We start from the raw sequence: 19305 nt of genomic DNA, 5'->3' as shown, positions 1-19305 counted from the left end.
CAGCAGCAGCAGAACGCGCTGCCAGACGCCGAGCTGCAGATTCAGCCGCACCCCAGTCGCCTCGACGGCGATGGGCTAAATTAAACACAAGCATCACCATGGCTAGACACGCGCACACTCACACTAACACTCACAAACAACAGTACACGATCTGGCAGTGGAACTGCCGGGGATATAGGAGGAAGCGGGGAAATCTCGAGCAATTTATTCGAAGCCGTGAGACGAAACCGGACATTATCCTTTTGCAGGAAACAAATTATCCGGCAAAACTAGCTGGTTACAAAGCCATAAATGCGGCCGCGGCGGACAACAGGCGGAAAGAAAAACGTGCTACACAGCGCTCGGCGCGTGGTGGGGCGCCGGGGGCGGCCGCGGGTCGCCGAGGGCGGGGCGATCCGCTCTTGTCGTCGGCGCGACCGCGGTGGCTGCCGTCGCCCCCGCCGCGTCCGGCGCCGGTCGCCGCCGCGCTAGTTAGACGTAACATCACGGTGGCGCAGCGCGAACTTGAGTGCGTAAGGATACCGCATGTTTTTGTAGAATTAATTCCTAAGCGCGGCCGAGGCCTGTTTGTACTTAACGTCTACAGTAAACCCACGCTACAGCACCGATTTGGGGAGATGCTCCGGAGAGCAAGCACGGCCGCCAACGGCGCACCTCTGCTAGTTGCGGGTGATTTTAATGCGCCCCATGGGGCCTGGGGATACACGCGTGAAACGCTCAAGGGCAAACACCTTTGGGAAGACTCGCAAGACCAACGGCTTGAACTGATCGCGAACCCCGCCGATCCGACGCGCCGGGGTAACAGCGTGAGCGCGGACACGCTACCGGACCTCGCGTTCGTGTCGAATGTCACAGCGGCGTCTTGGCAAAACACGCAGGAGGACTTAGCGAGTGACCACTCTCTGATAGAGATTACGGTAGACACGGGCCCGAGCGTTCGTAGAACATACTCTGAAAGCACAGGCCGTAAACTCAAATTAGTGCAGTGGGACGCGTTCCGCAAAAAGAGAGCAGAAGGCGGGCGGGGCGACGAGCCGATCACGGATATAGACGAGTGGACCGCGACGCTCAATCGGGACGTAGACGCGGTAACGTGCCACATCCCGCCCGAAGCGAAGCTCGAAGTAATCGACAGCAGGCTCCTACACATGTGGGAAGCAAAGCAAGCCCTACTCAAGAGGTGGAAACGCCAAAGACATAACCGGGCGTTGAGGAAACGCATAGCACGGTTAGACAGAGAAATTGAGGAACATGCGTTTCAAGTCTGTAGGTCACAATGGGAAGACCTGTGCAACGGCCTCGAGCGACAGATGCGCAGGGCGAGTGCTTGGCACCTTTTCCGGCACCTATTGGATCCGGAAGATACTCGTGCCGCACAAGGCCATAAAACTCGGAGACTTGTGAACGATCATAAAGGCGATGACCTGCTCGGTGCAATACGTGACCGTTACTTTAAGTCGGCAGAGAGCGTCCAACACCCAGATTATGACGGCGTTGCTAATGACCAACTAGACGCCGAATTTAGCGAAGCGGAAATTCGGGCAGTCCTTTTTGAACTAAACACCCGATCGGCGCCCGGCCTGGACCGGGTTTCGAACAAGGCTCTCCGCAACTTAGATGACGAGTCAATCTCCCGATTTGTGACTTATATCAACGAGTGCTGGCAACGTGGTTCCCTTCCTGAAGCGTGGAAAAGAGCTCGAGTTATCATGATTCCTAAACCGGGCAAGCAGGTTGCGCTTGATAATCTAAGGCCAATTTCGCTCACGTCTTGTGTAGGAAAAGTTCTGGAGCACGCAGTCCTCAAACGCGTGACTGACTTTCTCGAAGTCCGCGATGTATTTCCGCACACCATGCTAGGATTCCGCCGCAATCTCTCCGCACAAGACGCGTTGCTTCAGCTGAAGCACCACATTGTTGATGACATTACCAGCTCAACCAAGGCGATCCTTGGCCTAGATATTAAAAAGGCCTTCGACAGCGTTAAACACGAAGTAATTTTAAACAGAGTTCAAACATTAGGACTAGGACAAAAAACATATAATTACATACGTGACTTCCTTGCCGGCAGACGCGTACGCGTCGTCGTTGGAGATGTGGAACTGCAAGAATTTGAGATGGGCTCGAGGGGCACGCCACAAGGCTCCGTAATTTCGCCATTACTCTTTAATTTTGTTCGATTGGGGCTACCCGAGAAATTATTAGGCATACAAGGATTGTATCACAGTATCTACGCGGATGACATCACCCTCTGGGTTCCCGGCGGAGGTTGTGATGGTCACGTCGAGCGTACGCTCCAGGCAGGAGTAGACAAAGTTCAGGAGTACTTGCGAGGAACGGGCCTCGAATGCTCGGCAACCAAGTCGGAACTTCTAATCTACAAACCTACAAGTAGAGGTCGCAAAACCCCGCGCGACGAGGAAAGGGAGTGCTACAAAATAAACGTTCTATTGGCAGATGGCACTCCCATTCCACACGTAGACAAAATTAGAATTCTGGGGTTACACCTGCAGGCAAACGGCCATAATGGTGAGACGGTGCGAAGACTACGTCGTTCGGTAGACGACACGATCAGACTCCTACGTCGTATCACGAACAGACGTACTGGTATGCGCGAACACTGCGCGATCCGTCTAGTGCAGGCGTACGCAATAAGCCGTATAACATACGTTGCCCCCTACCTCAAATTGCTAGGCTCAGAAAAAAACAAGATCGAATGTATAATACGAAAGGCTTTCAAGAGAGCAATTGGAGTTCCACTGAATGCGAGCACTGAAAAGTTACTAGAACTTGGACTGCACAATTAACTCACTCGACGAGTTAATTGAGGCCCATGTCGTTTCGCAAAACGAACGCTTGTCGGGGTCTAAGACGGGTCGACACATCCTCGAGTCACTTGGCATCCGGTACCACACTCAGCAGGGAGAAAAAGCGGATGTTCCTGCCTCGGTTCGCGACCGCCTAATTGTTCCGCCGCTTCCTAAGAATATGCACCCGACGCACCACGTCGGGCGCCGTAACCAGCGAGCTAGTGACCTTCAAAAGAAGTACGGCACTAGCGACGAAGTTGTGTACGTAGATGCCGCGAGATATGGGGACGGGAGACACGCACACGCCGCTGCGGTCGTTGACCGTGCGGGCAAATGCCTCGCGAGCGCCACGGTGACCACGGGACATACGGAGGCGGCCGAGGAAGCCGCGATAGCCCTAGCAATCGCCACGGTGCCGAACGCTACGATCGTAATCAGCGACTCGCAGGCAGCAATCCGCGGCTTCGCGCGCGGCCGCGTCTCGCGGGAAGCGGCCCGCATCCTTAAGATGTGCGGTGATGGTGACTCAGCGTCGCGATCGCCACAACAAAATTTAACAGTCTTCCTCCTTTGGACCCCGGCACACACCGATGTCCCGCTTCCGGGCAACGAGGCGGCCCACGCCGCGGCTCGAGGTCTCACTCGCCGAGCCGCGGCACATTCCGTGGCCGCCGCCTCCGCTCCCGAGAACGGGGCTTCTGATCTGCCGGATCGAGACACTTTGACAGACACGCAGCGACAACACAGACCACAATGGTCGTGGGGTGATCGCCTCATCACGTTCCGAGATATTACGCAACACTACAGACTGGAAAGGCGAAAGTTCCCGCCACCGCATGACAAATTAAACAGACACGATGCCGTAAGCTATCGCTTACTACAAACCCACTCTTACCCCAGCCCGGTCGTCTTACGCCACTGCTACCCGCACTTACACATTACCGATCTATGTAAAGCATGCGGGCACAGAGCAACGCTGCGCCACATGCTCTGGGAATGCGCCGATAACAATGGTCGAGAAACGGCCGCCGTTCGCGATGCGCCTATGGCGGCTGCCAATACCAGGCAACAGGAAGCCTCGAGCTCACTCGTTCCCGCCGCCGTCCCGTCTGCGGGAGCCGCGGGGGACCTTCTCCGTCGGCGACGCCGCCGCTGGGAGGCGGCGCTCAGAAGCTCGGAGCTCAACGACCAGCTCTGGGCTGTCCGGCAGGCCGAAGATGCCGCCCGAGTTCAGGGACTCAGCGCCGCCATCTGAGGCCACCAAGACCAAGCTGCCGGCCAAGTTCTAATAAAGTTTCCTCTCTCTCTCTGGAATGATTTCCGCTGAAGTTTTTATATCCATTCATCGAAATGTCACCCACTTCGCCTCTATCATGTTTATCGTTGGCCCGAAAAGAAAGGGGAAAAAAGCCTGCGCTGCGTCAAATGCTGCCTCCGGTCTTGTATCGCATTGCACGTGGCGGCCGCTTTTTCGTTGAAATTTATTGTCTTTATTTCTTTCTTTCTTCTCCCTCTTTTTTTCTTAGTTTTTTTTTTCATAGTACCTTCCAACTATCGCTTAAAGGCCAACTCCGGCGATTTTCTGACCATGTCAAGGTAATAGTGTTTTTATGTTCTCGAGACATTCTTGTCACGAGCTCAATAGCTGAAATGCTCAGGAAATCGGAAAATAATTTTTAATAAGCAAAAAGGTGCAAAACCGAAACCTAACCGGGATCCCTGTCTGCATATGACGTGCTATTTGGTAAGAACCGGAGGCCGTATACTGGTTCCGCCGGTGCGTAGTATGAAAACTGTGAAAGCCAGACTAGCGAAGCTCTGGCCAAACACCACAGAGTAAAGGAAGAAAGCTTTCCCGTGCTATACCTGCGTCAAACGGTGCCGCCGTCACCTTGTGGCCAGCACAATAAACGCTGCGTGATTTCCGTTCACATGCCAAAGATGACGTCACACGGACAGTGTTGCCAATAATTCTGGCAAACGAGGTGAGATTTTCGAGGCAATCTTTAAAATTCATCTGCAAAGAGTCAGCGCATCTCTCAATCAAGCCTGTAATATAGCATAAATGACCTAAGTGTGCAAAGGAACGTACCTTACTTCATTTAAATCTATTGACCTCGAAAAATCGCCAGAGTTGGCCTTTAATGTCAATCGTGGTCACCGATAGCCTGTTCAAGCGACTTTCGTGCGTGAGAATCATTTGCTAATTCCTCCAACTTACATCTGAGGGCACTAAAAGCGCTGCGCGTTAGGCGGCAATAACGTGTTTTTTTTTTTTTATTTTGCTCACTTTAAACAAACCCCGGAAAAAAATGACCAACGTTGTTATCTTACCGCAAACTGAAATTTTGTTATTTTTTGATAAAAGCTACAAGTTTTGTATCGAAATTGTTTCTCTAGAGTCAGTATTTAAGAAGTTAATTAAGCAATTTTTGTTAATTAGTGAGCTTGGTGGATCAAAAAAATGTTCTGACGCGGTACATACAGCTATAGCGCACTAGTTGGAGACGCGTAGCGCTCATTTTTAATTTTTTTATTGCTTGGTGCTTTTTAGCTGTAGCACCCTGTATATGAGCATTTTTGCCTCCATCGAAAATGCAGCCGCAGCCACCGGGATTCAATCCCGCGACCTGCCCGTCAGCAGCCGAGTACCATAGACACTAAACCACTATAGTGGGGCAATACCAAAGTTGATATGGCATAAATATGACTGTATGACGAGCATAAGTGACTAGTCATAACATGAAAATCATGTCGACGTATGTCATGATATACATTTCATGGTCTTGCTGCTCTTAATTGCGGTGGTTTTGTTCACGTGACATATTGCAAAAATGATATGGTATGACATGACTGCATGAAGAACATGAGTGACAGACCCTAACGCGGAAAGTATGTCATGTAAGTCATGTCTACACTTCACGCTCATGGTGCGCTCGGGGTCATTTCGCTGGGTTCACATATACCAAATTTGGCGTTACGCGACGTGATACATGACGAAGATATATGACTGGTGTGAAGATGATAATCATGATATGCATGTAATGTAAGAACATGATAACATACCACGCTCAAGACACTCTCGTGGCCGTTATCGCTAGCTCCACATCTACCAAATTCGGAATCACGTGACGTGAATGGAAGACGAAGGTAAATGACACGTCCAAACATGATAATCATGATATGCGTGTCACGTAAAACATGACTACATGCTACGCTCATAGTGCGCTCTCGGCGGTTTTGCTAGCTTCCCATATGCGAAACGGTGTTACGTGACGTGAATGGATGATGAACACAATTAAATGCCAGGCGCAAACATGAGAATAATGACATGAAAGCCATGTAAGGCATAATTCACGTTTGCCTCGTAACGTTGTACTGATTTCAAAGTGGCATATCAACCTTCCTCATTCGTGCTTCGCATATTTCCTCTGTGTTCGCATATAATTGATTCAGACTATACAGCTTCCAGCATTCCTAATTAGAATAGCACACCGCAAGCCCTTGCGGTGCGGTCGCTGCCACTGCGCATGCGTCGTAACGTGAGCCGCCGTTCGCATTCGCGGTCCACCCGCATAAAATCCGAAATAGCGTGGGGCGCGTGTGGCCCGCGAGGCCAGCAAAGCGGTTGTGTCGAGGCTATATGTAGTTTCCGGGGCGGCTAAAGTCTCTAGATTTTTTCTTAGGAGGGGCAAACGTTATTCTAAAACTAATGTGGCACCCGACGCCGGCGAACGTTATTCTAAACCTCCCAAATATCGCGCTAGCGTCGAGCACGCTAGAGTACCTATACTAATTGTTACATTTAGGTAGCAGAGTAGCGCATTAGTTGTTCTTCAACGCCGCTAGCAACCATGCACTGCGGAGAAGCTGGTGCACAGGCCACACCACCGAAAGCGGTCGCCTTCCACTTGGAATATATCAAGTGACTCTCGTGAGCGCTGCAGGTCGTTAACTACGAACTGGTGCTTTCATTTGCTTTAGATTCGTGTCCTCAAGTTTTGATAGCGAAGTATTTGCGTAGATTCGGTGGCATTTTAGAAATGCGTACTGAAATATTTAATGCTGTAGGCTTAGTACAGCGCTCCTTGAATTTCGGTGGACATTTATTTTGTGTTTGTGAGTTGCTGCTTATCTTCCATAGCTGGTGCCACATGACCACGCGGCAGCGGCGGTGCATGCAGTTCGGAATCGGCACTACGCTACGCCTCAATTTGCGCTTTGCCATCGCCTGACAGACTACAAAATGCTTTTGAACTCCTGCGGTGCAGTCCTGAAAGCAGGTGTTTCTTCTTTCTTCGCCGCTCTTTGACACGCCAGGCACATAGACTGGCGATCGACGACACGCTTCATCGATCGGCCATTTTTCGAGGTCAGTGGATCTCAATGAAATTCACTGGGTTGTTTCATTTGCACGTTTGCGCCATTCATGCCAAATTGCAGGCTTGAGAGTTTCGCAGATTCTTTTCAAATGATTTTTATAGCTTGCCTCGAAACGCTCACCTGGCTTTGCCAGAATTAATGGCAATATTGTGTGTGTACGTTGAGTTTTGGCTGGCGGAAGTGACGAACTTATGCAGCGTACGATTATATACAAGTTCCAAATCCGGACTACAGTGAACTAGAAAGTTTTGTAGTGGCAAGAGCGAAGCGGGCGTCTATAGGAGGCGCTGTGACGAAAAAAGCTGTCCGCCGCGCGTAGCCCTGCAGTCAGATTCGCGAGGCCAGCCAGGCAGGCTCGACCGGCGAGTTGACTGCTGTCAGGGCGCTTTGCTGCTGTGGCTTTCGATTCTTCTTGTATCTTTTTTCTGTGCTGGAAGAAAACGTTGTCGGTACCACCATGAACAAGAAAAAGAAGACGGATACGCACTGTTTCGCCCCGGGTTGCCGGCCAGGCTACCCCGGCCATCGCGTTGAAAACGGGCGGAAGATTTCGCTCTTTTCGGCACCAAAGGACGAAGACCGACGAAAGGTTTGGGAGCGGAACCCCAAGAGGAAAGACAAACCTCTAACGGACACATCCGCAGTTTGTGAAAAACACTTTGCAGACCATTTTGTCGTTCGTGATTATGTCCACATCATCGGCGGCAAGGAGGTACGAATCGCTCGAGGAAAGCCTGGTCTTACTGCAAATGCAGTGCCAACGTTTTTACCTGACCTGCCCGCATACCTTTCCACATCTGTGGAAAAACCAAGGCCCGAGCGAAAGCGCTGCTTAGTTTCTACGTCTGGATCGGCGAAGAAAGTTCGTCTCTCTCGTCGCGATGAGCACGAAGCGAGCTTGCTCGGCGAAGAGAATTCCAACCCGAACATGAGCCCTGCCGAAAACATGCAAGCGAACCCGCTCAAATCAGGTGACTTAAGGGACCTTGCCACCTGCTTAAGTGTTCCAAGGCTGTGGACGAAACTGACCACTCCAGACCTTGATCTCCTTGTGTATGCCACTACACGCACAACAAAACAGCCTTTCAGTGTCTCCCACGAGAAAGTGATCTGTTTCAGCTTAGATAGCAACAGTGATGTTGTGGCAAGCTGTAATCTCGGTGCGAGAGAAAAGAAGTACGGCAAAATCACCTCCCTTCTTGAAGCAACGAACATATTTCAAGAAGTTGACACTGCATTGCTTTGTTCAAGCGCTATGAGCAAAGACGCTTATGACGGCCTTGCTCGGAACCTGACCGAGAAGATGAAGTGCACCCTCACCCCCGCGAGTGACGGCGTGTTCAGCAAGAACTGTCTTGGAATGGTGACAGTCAAAGGTGTGTGTTAATATTTTTAATAAGAAACAATGTACTTTCTGTTCTAGCTAACATAGCCTGCTACTTTTTTTTCATAACCTAAGCATATCCTTTGTATCTAAAGCAACCTGCATTAAAGGGAAATAACACTAGTCAGGACCTGTTAGCTATTACCCACTTTGTAATAGCTCTGGAGTTTATTTTTCCTCCAATTATCTGTTAGCCCTTGTTTCCATGTCTTGCAAATAGTTCGAAGTAAGGAAATGGCTTATTTTATGTTTTACGTTTTTCAGGAACCATCTGTGTTCATTGTCGCTCTTTGCAAAAGTCGCTGCTGGCACGGAAGTCCAAGTTGAAGAAAAAACGTGTCACGCATAACTTGTCTCACAAGCTGCGAATGGCCAATCAGAAGACAAAGCGAATTGCTTCACGCTTGTGTACCCTGGCAGGCCAAGTACGAGCCATGAAAGAAGAAAACTCCAGGCTAAGTGATGAGACTTTCCTTGGCCGAATTAAAGAACTCCCCCCAAAGCAGCAAGAGGCAGCTGTACACATGTTCAAGGCTGCGAAGAGGAAGAGTGTTAGAGGGATGAGGTACTCGAAGGAGTGGATTTTGGAATGCCTCATCATGCGCATGAAAGGGTCAAAGCTTTACGAGGATATGCGGAGGCAGAAAGCTCTTGTTTTGCCGAGCAAGGTTACTCTTCAGAAGTATCTCAGGTCGTACAGGACGGGATTTGGCTTTAATGCCAAAGTGATGAGCATGCTCAAGCAGAAAGCGTCTTCCATGGATGCCTTCAAAAGGCACGGAGGGCTCATCGTTGACGAAATGAAACTGTCCGAGAATCTGTCAGTCTCATCGTCAGGGCACATACAAGGCTTCGTGGACATGGGCCAGTTCACCCCCATCAGTGACAAGCATAAAGTGGCTGACCATGGGATGGTCATAATGTTTGTGCCGTTCACTGGCGAGTGGACCCAAATACTTGCTTCTTTTGCCATGCAGGGCAACATGAAAGGAAATTTGCTCTCGAAAGTGATGCTGGAGGCAGTGATTCTAGCGGAAAAGGCTGGGCTATTTGTTGATTTCATAACATCCGACGGTGCGACCTGGAATCGAAACATGTGGTCCACGATGGGCATTTACGCGACTGCATCTATCACAAAATGCAAAGTGCAACATCCAGTGGACAACAAGCGGTCACTTCATTTCATTTCTGACTTCCCACATCTTGTCAAATGCATCAGGAATGGCCTACTCCAAGCAGACTTCACCACTCCAACAGGACCAGTAAGTACAAAAATTTATGCCTTTATCAATATGAGAATGTTTTTATCCCCAGGAAACATAAAAACACAGCACTGCAGTGTCTTATGAAGCATTTTGTTTTTCCATGCAGGTATCGCTTCGTCCTGTAAAAGAGGCTTTGACACTTGATGGCTCGAACGTGACTCTTCAAGCCATGCCCGGTATCACAACCCGCCACACTCAGCCCAACAACTTTGAGAAAATGAGGGTTACCTACGCCTTCCAACTCTTCAGTGACACGGTTCTAAATGGCCTTCGTCTCTACGAAAATGATGTTGAGGCCAAATGCAGGAGCATCCAGCCTGTCTTGACCTTTTTCGGGTAAGTTTATTGCCTCAAGTACTGCTCCACATGTATACAAGCTGTTAGGAGCATACTTATATTTCACTTTTTTGTTTTTATTTACCTTTCGCTGCAAATGAACCTTCCAACCTCTTGGCTAACTGTTTTAAAATCTTATTGTGTGCTCTATTCATTTCAGCATGATGAGAGACCTTATCGAGATAATGTCATCTCGATTCCCCGCCAAGGCTCTTCGTCCGGACTCAGCTGCCGTGGATAAGCTGCTGTCATTTCTAGCCTACCTTGTTGAATGGGAGGTTTATGTAGCAGAAAACTTGCGTCAAGCGAAAAACGAAGGCCGAGCTGAAAAGCGGGGCCGCTTTTTGTCCGAGTCTACCGCAGTTGGATTGAGGGTCACCATTGCAAGTGTCCTGTCGCTGCTGGACTACCTGAGCCAACAACTCGCGTACAAGTTCATCATGACATCAAGGCTGAGCCAGGACCCAGCTGAGAACTTTTTTGGCATTGCACGGCAGTCGTCAGGCTGTAATACTCACCCCACACCCCAGCAGTTTTTGATTACAGTTTCTTGCTTGAGTTTTTACAGCCTTGCCAAATCTGTGTCACACGGGAATGCAGAGCCAGGCATTTTGACTGCACTGCTTGGGGCTGATGCTGCCGGTGGGGATGACCGTACCAAACAGTTTCTGCTGGACCAGCTGATTGCTGATGGGGATCTTTGCAGTGCTGAACTGGCATTGAACAGCATTGAGAAAGCTGCACCAGATCATGTTGCTTGTGTGTCTGCCAAAAGTGATGAGCGGCTAATTTTTTACGTTGCTGGATATGTAGCACAGAAGTTCTTGGCCAAAACCAGCTGTGATGCTTGTAAAAACGTTCTGCTTGCAGACAAAAACGACATCAAAAACCTTCAAGCTGCTCAGCTAACACAGCTAAAGGATAATGGCGGCCTGCTGTAACCGTCGGGTTTCCTATTTAGGTTCCTAAAAAACCTGGAGAACCTTTTCACGGGTTGCTTCAGTGCACAAGAGCTTCATCACGAAAGCATCATGGATGTAATGTGGCTAATCAAATCCCGACCACAGCACCGTGTTGGATGTACTGACCACGCTGAAATGCTTACTGCTAAGATGGTGGCATTTTTCATTACCACTCGGCTGCACTTTTTCGTAAAATCACTCAACCGAGCCAGGATGCAGAAGCGGGACACGGCAAAATACCTGAAACTTAGCCGCTGTACATAGACTGCTCTTGCCCCCATTTCAGCATTCATATGTCTGCAGGGGAACCGTGTTTGTTTATCCATTTTCTCTGTGCCATTCTTGTATTTTTATGCGTACTGTTGTCATGACTTACTGTGCAATAATTCTGTGCTTTTGCAGAATTCATTTGGAGTCTGTCTGTTACAAATGCCTAGTTCTTTGCAATTTAACAGTTTTATTTGTCATCAAGACCCTCTTAATGTATTTCTGGTATTTTTACTTCACTACGTGTAAGGTAGAGTGCTTGTTTGATGTATTGAACTTCTGACAATTGTTTTTTTTTTTTTGTTATCTAGTGAGCTATTTCTGTTCGACATTTTATTTTTTCATAGTCACATCGTTGTTTGTCATTGTATAAATTTTTAATGTATAGCTTTATGTTAAAATGTTTTTAATGTGAAAGCCTTAGATCTCTGTTTCATGGAATACATGAGGTACTCAACATCATTGTAAGGTCCACAAAATTGTACAGAACATTGGAGTGCTAGCCTGGAAGGGAGCACTGCAGCAGAAGGGTTGGAGGAGGGCTAGAAAGTTAAATAGCAGTGCAAGAGGGGAGGTCGCTGCCATGTGCAATATGAGCTGCCTTTAGAGCTGAAGGTTTTGACGGGTGTGAACAGGAGGCTTCTGGTGTTGGTGAGCCAGGATAACAAGCTTTGGAGGATGCTGTCTATTGTGCTATTCAAGTGGTGATGGGAACTTTCGCAAAGTTCAACAGAAAGTTCAAGAACACATTAACAGAACTTTCAACTAAACTTTCACCGTCACATTTTTGGAAAGTTCTATATGCACCCCCGTAATTGTGAAAACGTTCCTAGTATGTTTACTGTACTGTGATAAGTGAAAAGTAGACTGCCCGTTTCATTTATTGCAGTCGTAATGGCAATTCGTGCAACCTGGCAAGCCGTTTTAATTTTGCACCTGATTTGTTCATAGCCGCACCATTGTCTTTGAGATTTCCTTTGAAATATTTTAAGTATATGTGTATATTCATGTCTTTTTTTTTTTATTGTGTGAAAAGTAGACTGCCTGTGTCTTGCATTGTACTGTGCTTGTGATCAGTTTTTGCTTTCTAGCTGGTTATTTTTGTTTGACATCTCACTTGATTAGTTCATTTGGCTTGTAGTTACAACCTAAATAAATGTTGTATCAAGTGTTGCCGAAATATTTCTTTCATTTGCCATTTTGTCACACAGCCTCTTCTTTATAATAGCTATTCTCCTGACTAAAATACTGTGGGACTCCAAGTGCTGAAAGCGGTGCTGACAGGGCTATCTGTTTGGTCTACAAACTAGTGTAGTCGTGCAAAAGTTGTCCGCATGTGAACCAACAGCAAGAAGTCCTGCTCTACTGAAACACGAGTACCGCTTACGGCACACATTCGAAATGGAATGCAGTCCATAATACACCAGAAGGCCGATAATCGAGACAAACATTGCGGTTCGAGCCGCTAAATTGCTACTCTGGTCAAGGGCGTCACCAGTCGTGGCACGTTAATGACAAAGAATTCATATCAGATATCCGTGATTTGAAGCTGAGGTGCTCTGAAAAAACACGAGGCTTATTACAAAAAAAAAAAAAAAAAAGCCCATCCGACGCTACGCTGCGAAGTCGACGGGAGCTGCACATGATGCTGCTCTTCACAGTGAAGGCTCGCAAAGCGTTCAGTACATAATCTCAGCACGCAAAACCGTTCGCCAGGTTAGTCGATTGTAGCTGCTTTTTTTTTAAAGTGCGATGCAACGGCGAAAGAAAGGGAAGAAGCTTGCGCAGCTGTTCGAAAGATGCCCAAATCCCTGCAGCAGCACCTCGCGATTACTACGCCAGCGCCGCCCGCGGCCGGCAGCTTCCTGAGACTCACGAGCAGGGGGGCGCTTTTGCCACTACAAAGTATTCTAGTTCACTGTATCCGGACAAAGGCGGTCTGTTCTATCGAGTCGCACGCGATTGGCCCATACAAACTGTGACGAAAGCAGTGACGTTATCAGTAACGTGGGCTAGGGTGTCACGTGACTGTTTTTCTCCGGTTTTCAGAGAAAGGCGAAGGAACGGTCGGAGAGACCGTCCGAAAGCAACCAGATGGATTGAAATGGCTGCAAGGTGGCCTGGATTGGATTGAAATGGAAGGGATTCGGGACATTTTGGCATCGGGGCACTTAGACAACATGGCGTTTCCCACTGACACGGTACTTCGTCTTGCTTGTGCGGTAGCTTTAACCGAGCAGAAGCAACGACGCGAGGTAAAAGATGCATTTGAAGAGTTCAGTGAAGAAGAGTTCCGGCAATGTTTTCGTCTGTCCAAACGAACAGTCCGTAGCTTGTGCGACAAACTTGTCCCTGTCATCGGATGCCAGCGAGCCAGTGCCCTTTCCACAGAGAGGAAACTGTTGTGTGCGCTGCGATTTTTCGCCACCGGTTGCTTCTAGTCTAGAGGAGCGTTGGTCGTGAGGAGCCCGTCGGCAAGTCTCAGCTGGCCGTGAGCAACACTATCCACGAGGTGACGCAGGCCATCATCACCGTGGCTGCCAGGAAAAAGCTGGTGGACTTCCCACTGACAACAGCTGCTGAGGATGAGGCAAAGGCGGAGTTTGTGCTACGCGGTTGCATCCTAGGGGTGCTGGCGTGTGCCGATGGCACGTTGGTCACCATTCGCAAGCCAGAGGGATTCAGGCTGGCCGACACGGTGAGCTTCATGCCCAGAAAGGGCTATTATGTCCTGAACGTCATGATCGTAAGTACCGTTAGGAACCTTTCTTACTCGCCCTTCGGAGCAATTGTTCAGTTGTGACGCCAAAGCTGGAAAAAGTAGTAATGCAACGAATGAAAAAGAACCTGCAGGGAATTAGGTGCGAGCTAGTTGGTGGCTCGCAAGGCCTCGGTAATAATAAGTGGCAAGTGTTTTGTGCGTGGGCCAGTTGCCGTTTTTGCACTGGCATGCATGCGCAATTGAGTTGTGCATTTTAGAGGTAATCGGTAATATGGGCAGCAGACGTAGCAGAAATATATACACGACAGGAAAGTATTTCCAACACGAAAGTGCTTACAATCACAATTGCACGAGCTGGCTTTGGCATTTACGAGTGTTCTTTCCCAAGAGCAACGCGTAGGTTTTCACTTATCAATCATTCAGTGGAAGTCGTAGCCATGTGTACAGCAGAGGTGGGGTCGTTGCCCCTACACTCCCCCCTCAGTGTGCTACACCCTGTGTTTCCTTCTAAGTGAAACTCCTTGTAACAATGACTGTACTAGTACGCATTGTTTCCTGCGTATGCGTAGAAAAAAGGGATTTATTCTGAGTATAAATGCAGTGCTATTTTATATCGCTCCTCATCGCAGGTGTGCAAAGCATGGCTGCGCATCCGTTTCATGGATCCGCGATTCCCAGATTCGTGCCACAACTCCTGGGTGTGGGAACACAACCCACTGCGTGCACGCCTACCTGCACATCTGCAGCCTGGCGAATATCTGCTTGATAAGTATTAATGTGTGCTATCTGGGCAGAGCACTCAGCTTTTATGCTTATATTGCAGGAGATGCAGGCTATCCCCTCAAGCCATGGCTCCTAATTCCAGTCCTTGGCAGTCAACCGTGCAACACTTCCGAAGGCCGATACAACAAGAAGCACGTATCCATGCGCAATGTTGTGTAAAGATGTATCGCCGTGTTGAAGAGCAAGTTCCGCAGCTTGCAGCACTTTCGAACGATGCTCTACAACCCCAATCGGGCAGTGCAAATCATCTATGCTTGCTTTGCTCTCCACAACATTGCGTTGCATGCAGGAGACTGGACCTTGAACGAGTATGTTGTGGACATGCCACCAGCTGAGGATGACAGGGGGGAGCCATATGCTCGCACCACGCATCGCGCTGCTCAGAGACGGCAGCAGCGCAGTGCTGTCTTTGACCTTTTTTGAAGCACACAGGAACGGTGAGTTTTCATGTTTTCATATCCCACACATAATTTATTTACACTGATTCTAGTGCATATAGACATGACAGGGCTGTGTTTGCCACATTTGAATACACAAAGTACTTACTCGTGCTTCAATATGAAGCAAGGTGGCAATGTCGAAATTCTGCATATTCTTTAAATGACACATGAAATATGCAACAGAAACACTCTTTTCCATATCTGTGATCACAGTCCCAACAGACTAGATTGGAGCAAGCATATATGAGCGGCACTCTGTGCTGAATGTTGCTATCACAAAATTGTGCGAACAATGCAGCAACGTCTCAGAATTTCTTCCACCAGAACGCATAAAAATCGCGATTCCATCAGTAACATGTTGCATGAACACATGATACATAAGTCCATATCTTCTCATAGTGACTGACTACAAGCATTCAATTGTGCACGCCAGGCTTGACAAGCAATTGTGCTCGTCAAGTTGTGCTGGTTTTTTGCTCATTGTCCTAAACATTGTATGAATGTTAAAATAACATTTGATTTGAATTCTCGACTGCAGTCATGCTGCAATGCTAAAAAATACGCAAATCAAGACGGCAAACAACAGGCGAGTTGTTTTGATAACATACAGCATGAATAATTCGCTCAGCCATCTCGCGGCTCCCAAACCATACCACGTTAAAAATTTATTCCCGCAACGAGTCGTTTACAATGAAAACTAGATGAAATCAATCGCTGGCATGTGGCTGTGATGACCATTTTCATTTGTGAAACTGTGCGAGATGACCACTTACTAGCCTAGCGCTCTCAAACAAGATTCAGAATGTAGTTGTTGCACCTTAGCCTCATTGTGCTGAAATGAAAATATCACAGTGAACTGCAAAACAGTGTGATGCAAAAAGATATCACATTACTACACTATGTGGTAATGCTGCATAAAAAGCACAGTGAGCTAGAAAACACAGTGGGACAATACAAATATCACAGAAACATTAACAGAAAATGTCAACTATACACTCGTGGTCTCTATGTGAATGACTTTGACCTTTGAAATGTGGGGAAAAAACACTTCCACTGAAACAGCTTGAACATACATTGAGAAATGTATATATCGCTGTACTCCTTTTATATAATGCTGTATATAACGTATGTGTATATATAATGTATATAATGCTGTACTCCTTGTACCATGTGAATGCTAACCTAAATCTAGTAATATGTACTAAATGCAAACAAAAAACGCATAAAATAGAACATAAACAGCAACACGTAAACATATCAAAAACACTAAACCATTTATGAATGATAAAAAGTTGAAAACATGGCGAAAAATAAACTTAACTATGTATATGTCTCCCGAAGCGTATAAAACTGAAAATGAACAGCAGCACCTAAGCACATTGAAACCGACAAATCAATAATGAATGATGACAAGAAAAAACATTGAACACTTGACGAAAAATTAAACTAAACTACGTATCCCTTTCTCACAGAAAACCCTCAGCCATTGTTAGTGCCCTCCTGCACCGCTGCCGCCTTCTCCTGTGCCGCTGCCACATGCCGTGCTGCAGAAGCGATGCGGGTGGTTGATTTTTTCATCTCCCACAGCACCTGCGATGAATCATCATGGTGTAAATGTTTAAGTGGGCTGCAGGTAAACCCTTAACCATCTCGTGGCTGGAAGCTGCTGCTGCTGCCAAGAATTGCAACGGGCACAACAATTTCTCCTCAGTTGAAGATCAACTGGCCTGATGGCATCCTTTGAAAGTGTGAAGCTTTGTGTCAAAGCTATGCCCTCCTCGTGCGGACCAACAAACATTTGTTGAAACTACTCTTTATTTATGTCCTCAAATGCATCTCTCACCATGAAACAGCCCTTTTCAGGGCTAACCAACCTATTGCCCGGCAGTTTATCATTGCAGATACCCGATACCATGCCCTCAATACAATGCATGGTTCTTGTTGACAGTCCACGTTGGTTTCAGTCATCATAATAGAGCATGGAGAATGCTTATGCCCCTTATGTAAAATGTAAACAAAGGGTCTACTCACCTTGAGCACCTTGTGGCCCTGCTCAAGGTTCCGGTCCTGCGCTCAATAAAGCACTAAGTTCTCAGATGCTTGCGTGTTACTGTGTCACTGCCATCTTCAGCCGCTTCAGTGGCCTCCACATCCATTTCCACCGCAGCAGTGGGAATATCCGCCTGCTGGAAAGTGTAGTAAGCATGATCTTTCAGAAAGTGGGTATTCGTTACTCTGGCTATTTTGCAACCTTACGTACTAAACATCTGCGGAAATGTTCTGCAGCTATTCAGTGGTCATTAATATCATGTATTACCATTTTAGGACATGCACTTGCCCGCAGGCATTGCGTGTTTTATGATAAATTAATACCCCTTGTACTGCAAGGGCTGCAAACTGAGATTTTAGTTAATAAACCTACCCACTTTTTAATACTTTCTCCTGCGCTATATTCCCGTTTAACAAGGTTCCGCTAAAGGCACCGCTTCAGATATCAAACTCTGTCATGGCACCGCTCAGGAACCCATGATACTGCGGCGGCAGAGTGCTTACCTGTAGATAGGTGAGACCAAAGACGCCACTGAAGCGTGTCATCCCAGTCAACTGTAGAACCCGGCCGCGGGAGCCAGGCAGCCAACCCCCTCCAGTGCGCCTGAATATATACACCAATGTCAAAGAACACATCGCCCGCGCCATTCGACGGTCACTCACGTTTGTGCCTCTCTGATGGCGGCGGCGTCATGGCGGGCCTCATGCACCGGCCTGCGCCACCAAGCTTGCCACTCCTGCGCAGGCACTTCATGGTTCAGCGCGTCGCTGAGCTCTTGCCGCAGCTCGATGGCTTTCGCCACGAGCTGGTGGTGTTCGTCCATAAAGGCGAGCACCAGCGCGCGCTGAGCTTCGGAAACGCGGATGAGCCGCTGCTGCTGTTGGCTACTGGTGCCGTTGCCCTCCACCGTGATTGCGCTCAACTGAGCCAACAACTTCGAAAGTTGCGCCGTTTAGGTTTGTATAGTGGTGGAGATATGGAAACAGTAACGGCTTGAAACGGGATTGTACTTAGCGTCACTACTTACCGTCCCGCTACATTTAGCCTCATTTCAAAATAACGAGAAAAATGCGTTTATATTGTGCCGTATTCCTTATTGAACGTTTGAAAACTTGTGCCAACATATTTTGATAGTGATCAATAGTAGTTAAACATTTTTCAACACGTTACAAACATTTTTCACTTTGCTATACGCGTCTCAAGTCCACGTCAAAATGATGACGCCAGGCTTTATTTCGCTTATTGGCTGTTCACTTCCCTTTGTCCTCGCGACCGCTGCGGACCGCCCACTTTTTGACGTCACCGACAGACCGCCTCCGTCCGGATTTGGAATTTGTATATAATTGCACAACTTATCTGCTATGAATTTCGTGGGCTTGGCCGGCGCTTCGGTTGAGCATGTGATTTCCTTTTCAGTGTTGGTGGGCGTGTGATAGGTGTCAAGTGGTCTTGTGTTGTGAGCCACCCACAATCAACAAGCGTTTTAGCCGATCACCGCGGACAGGTAGTGCCATCTGGCGGGTATTATGTACAATCCGGCAGGTTCCGGCTGCACCAGGCAAATCTTTACGTCACATGCAGAAGCGCACTCGGTTGGGTTTTATTTAGTATTGCAGTTTCTCGGTAAGTAAAAATTATTTTCGTTTTTTTAGAATTTCAGTTATCGGACGCGTGAGAAGAGTGTCTAAGGAACATAAAACCACTATTATCCTGACATGGTCAAAAAACCGTCAGAGTTGACCTTTAAGCAAGTCGCCCGTAAAAACAGAGAGTGGCTTCGCCGGGTAACTATGGTGTCTAACCCGGCAAGATGGCGGACCTATGCGCTCCCGTAGGGAGCATATTACTCTAGATCAGACGCAGTATCAGCGCCTTACAACAACGATAATCTGCGAGACCGACA

The 19305-nt window shown here is 47.9% G+C and overlaps 2 protein-coding genes and 1 long non-coding RNA gene across 4 annotated transcripts in view; 1 reads left to right on the top strand and 2 right to left on the bottom strand.

Moving 5' to 3' along the window:
- The window catches only part of LOC119160827 (uncharacterized), a 34065-nt gene that overhangs the window by 11497 nt on the left and 3263 nt on the right, over positions 1-19305 (bottom strand). The window lies entirely within an intron of this gene.
- Positions 6136-17449, top strand: LOC142776672 (uncharacterized). The gene is made up of 5 exons (XR_012887715.1): positions 6136-7182; positions 13457-14105; positions 14759-14898; positions 14953-15349; positions 16825-17449. It is a non-coding gene; the product is annotated as an uncharacterized LOC142776672 (long non-coding RNA).
- Positions 15363-18644, bottom strand: LOC142776671 (uncharacterized). The gene is made up of 4 exons (XM_075880747.1): positions 18065-18644; positions 17906-18005; positions 17384-17538; positions 15363-16942 (listed from the first exon to the last, which is right to left on the bottom strand). Exons 1-3 carry the CDS (start codon positions 18223-18225, stop codon positions 17437-17439), a joined length of 363 nt encoding a protein of 120 aa, XP_075736862.1. The 5' UTR covers positions 18226-18644; the 3' UTR covers positions 15363-16942; positions 17384-17436.

This window comes from Rhipicephalus microplus, chromosome X, assembly GCF_043290135.1.
Source record: "Rhipicephalus microplus isolate Deutch F79 chromosome X, USDA_Rmic, whole genome shotgun sequence".
Lineage (NCBI taxonomy): Eukaryota > Metazoa > Arthropoda > Arachnida > Ixodida > Ixodidae > Rhipicephalus > Rhipicephalus microplus.
The sequence above is the reverse complement of the archived record's forward strand: the minus strand, read 5'-3'. Positions and strand labels throughout refer to the sequence as shown.